Consider the following 3969-nt stretch of genomic DNA (forward strand, 5'->3'; position numbering starts at 1 on the left):
ACATAAAATGAATGAAAAGATATAGAATAAACTATTGAATACTAGAGAATTTCAAACATTAAAATCACATTAGTTAATTTGTTACCATCTTTACATTTTACTTGTTAAAAGTATAGCTATATTATTATTTAAAACATCCGCATAATAATTCAAATGTGAAGCATCTCCACACTACTATAGTTATACATTACATTTTTATTATTATTTGGCATAAATGATGGTCATGTATTTTGATAAATATTCATAATACACAAGTATGATAATTGAGATCTGTACATACTGTTTATCAGTATTTATATTATTATATTATTCTTATTTTAACAAAAAATATATTTTTAATATGAAACTTTATATAAAATAAGGCTCAGTTAAATTTAATTAAGTTCTAAACAGTAATTAAATTTTTGCGAATAATGTTACACTTTTTTTCAGAATTGATTCAAATATAATTCATTAAACAAAAGGATATAGAGTTATAATTAAACAAAATAGAATAGACGCATTATGCAGTCATGGTCAAAATATGAGGGGATGTTGAAAAAAAAAAAGAAATTAGCAATGAAAACTTCACTATCTAATTTTTGTTTTATTTTTATGAGAACTTAGTAATTGTTGAGATTTTTTTGATTAAACTAAATCTAATCATGATATGAAGATGGATTCATTTTATTAATAATTAAAATTCAATATTATCTATAGTTATTTATATAATTATTGTTATTAATAATTTGAATATTAAAACTTACATTATGTTTCATTCTATTATATATGTTTCACTATTACATTATGAATTCATTCTAATTGAAAGTATCTCAACAATTCATGATACAATTTTCATAAAAATTAAATGAAAATTAAACAAAATAAATTTTTCTTTATTGCATGATATTTTCCTTTTTTTTTGTATTTCTGCTAATGTCTATCTTATTTTTTTTTCATTATATCTATTTTTATTTTATCTATCCAAAATCAAATTTGAAATCAAAAACAAAGGCTAGAAGATTGAATAATGAGAAAATGGGGATGAGTGTAAATTATTTAATACATCAGATTTTAATAAAATTTAACTGAGCATATATTTTAATCAAAATTTAAAACTAATCTATAGATAAAATAAAAATATTAGAAAATTTATAGGATTATAATTTAATAAATTTTATAAATTATTATAACCATTAAAAATCATCCCTGTGATTCATTAATATTTTAAATATTATATTTATTTTTTAATATTATTTGTATTAATTTATAAAGTATGTAACCATCATTCACAGCTGAATAATTTTCATTGTGTAATTGTTTGACTTAGTAGTCTGTATTGCGGCAGATGAACAAAATTAAAATTATATAAAGGACAAACAAAACTCATTCTTTTGATGTTTCGAATACTATTTGTTCTCGAATCTCAAAAGCATGATACTAGTACACTGCTTTTCTAAAAGTTTAAATTTTAGAAGACAGATGAGGAAAAATTACCAATGAGATGAATTTAGTACATATATGGATAATTTTAATTTTGTTGGTCTAGCTGGTGGAGAGGCTGCAAGAGGAGAAGAGGCTGGAACAAATACGAAGAAAGGAAAGAACAGAAGCATACTTATATATAACCGTCAACGTCCTTCTTGAGGATAATTTTGACGGTCACCAAGGGAATGACTTGTATGATCCAGAACATGCTTTGTATCGTGTATTTCGCGTACGTAAGCAGTGTACCTTGCACGAGTTTCTCGAATTGCTGAGTGATAGCTTGGTAAGTGTTGAAAAATTTTTCATGCTATTGCTCTCATCATATTATATTAAAATATATTAGTATCGATATTTTCTTTTATCGATATTTTTAATTATTTGATTGAAATATTGGTGTGACTTCATAATACGTGCTGCTATTTGGTTATATATTATATTGTTGTGATCATCTACAAATACGGTAGGTGATTGAAAACTTATACTTAAGAGTAACAAGATTTTATGGAGTTAAAATATTATGAAATTGAAATAATTAATCTTGTGGAATTCATTCTATTTCTACAGAAATATCCAATAGAGCAAATTCGTCTATGGCCATTGAATGTACGTTCAAATCAAACTTGTAGACCAATGCCAATTGAATTAGAAAATGATCTTCAAAAATCTATTTATCAATGCGCGGAAAACCCGAATGTTTGGAATGTATTTGTTGAACTTGTTCCTCCAGATTCTGATTTAACAGCATTACCACCTTTCGATAAAGATACTGATGTTCTTTTATTTTTTAAATTATATGATCCTAAAAATAAAAAGATTCATTACTGTGGACATCATTATATGCCTGTCACAGCTAAAGTCCGTAAGTTTTATTTTAATTAATTTTTTTTTCTTAATTTGTTTTTTATTTTTTATTTAATATTATTTTATCAATATTAAAAGTAATAAAAAAAATTTATATAATTTATAATTATTGTTTGTAATATTTATAGATTTTCTGAAAATATTTTAATTAAATATTAATTTAGAATTCAATTGTTAGTTAATAATTTATTTTTTATCTCACAGCAGTAAGAAATAATTATTATTATGATTTTATGCAGAGGAACTTATACCAATTTTAAATGAGAGAGCTGGTTTTCCACCTGATACGGAATTAGCTCTTTATGAAGAAATTAAGCCAAATTTGGTAGAAAAAATAGATAATCTAACAGAACCATTAGAAAAAGTTCTTGAAGAATTAATGGATGGAGATATTATTGTTTTTCAAAAAGAAGGAGACAATCAAATGTATGAGCTTCCAACATGTAGAGAATATTTTAAGTAAGTTAAGATTGCTTACGAAATTTGATATTTTTCACAAAAAATCTAATATGAAAATTTTATATTTTAGAGATCTATTTCATAGAGTAGAAGTTACATTTTGTGATAAAACGATTCCTAATGATACTGGTTTTACAATGGAACTTTCATTAAGAATGACATATGACCAAATGGCAAAAGCTGTGGCACAGAGACTTGGTACAGATCCTTATCTTCTGCAGTTCTTTAAATGTCAAACGTAAGAAAATATAATTGTAATATTTAATATTATAATTAAATTTATATATATAAATATTACATTTTTTATATTTCAGTTACAAAGATTCACCTGGACATCCATTAAAATGTACATTTGAAGGTTCATTGAAAGATTTGGTTTCTTATTGTAAACCTAAAGCGAAAAAATTGTATTATCAACAGCTTAGTATTAGGGTAAATGAACTTGAAAATAAAAAGCAATTCAAATGTATATGGGTTGGTCCATCTCTTAAAGAAGAAAAGGAAATTATTCTTTATCCTAACAAAAACGGAACAGTAGCAACATTACTTGAAGAAGCTAAAAAACAAGTAGAATTATCAGAAAATGGATCCGGAAAATTAAGGATATTAGAAATTAATTCTAGTAAAGTCTCACCTGGTCCAAGAGAAGATGTACCTTTAGATAACTTAAATACATCTGGTACAAAATTATACAGGATAGAAGAAATTCCAAATGATGAATTAAATTTGGCAGATGATGAAATGTTGGTTCCTGTTGCACATTTCCATAAAGATATTTTTTCAACATTTGGTATTCCCTTTTTCTTTAAAATCAAACATGTAAGTATAATAAAAAAAAATTTTCTAAATAAATAATTTAATTTCAGTTACAAATATTTTTATTTGTATCTACATAGGGTGAGCCTTTTCCAAAAATGAAGGAAAGACTATTGAAGAAATTGGGAGTACAGGAAAAAGAATTCGAAAAGGTAGGCATCCTAATCTAATTTTATTTGATATTTTATGAGAATTCATAAAAAAACTTTGAAGTTTAAGTTCGCGGTGGTAACAATGGGTAAACCACACTTTATTATGGATTCGCCAGAATATTGCATGGATCTTGCAGATTTTCGTATTCATCCAAATCAAAGTAAGTATTAAAAAAAGAAAATATATATATATATATATATATATATATATATA

At 24.5% G+C, this 3969-nt stretch overlaps 1 protein-coding gene across 4 annotated transcripts in view; it reads left to right on the forward strand.

Annotated features, from left to right (window-relative positions):
- The window catches only part of LOC102680458 (ubiquitin carboxyl-terminal hydrolase 7), a 12194-nt gene that overhangs the window by 5118 nt on the left and 3107 nt on the right, over positions 1-3969 (forward strand). For 3 of the 4 annotated variants that reach the window (XR_422906.2, XR_422907.2, XM_006624840.2), the window contains exons 9-15: positions 1529-1750; positions 2032-2326; positions 2568-2787; positions 2858-3025; positions 3102-3606; positions 3684-3755; positions 3817-3916. Coding sequence is in view for 2 of the 4 variants with exons in the window: in XM_006624840.2 (XP_006624903.1) it covers positions 1529-1750; positions 2032-2326; positions 2568-2787; positions 2858-3025; positions 3102-3606; positions 3684-3755; positions 3817-3916 (1582 nt within the window). In the remaining 2 variants the exon portion in view is untranslated. The remainder of the gene's footprint in view (positions 1-1528; positions 1751-2031; positions 2327-2567; positions 2788-2857; positions 3026-3101; positions 3607-3683; positions 3756-3816; positions 3917-3969) is intronic. The other variant, XM_006624841.2, reaches the window with a different exon arrangement.

The sequence above is a fragment of the Apis dorsata genome, unplaced genomic scaffold, assembly GCF_000469605.1.
Source record: "Apis dorsata unplaced genomic scaffold, Apis dorsata 1.3 scaffold_1161, whole genome shotgun sequence".
Taxonomy (NCBI): Eukaryota; Metazoa; Arthropoda; class Insecta; order Hymenoptera; family Apidae; genus Apis; species Apis dorsata.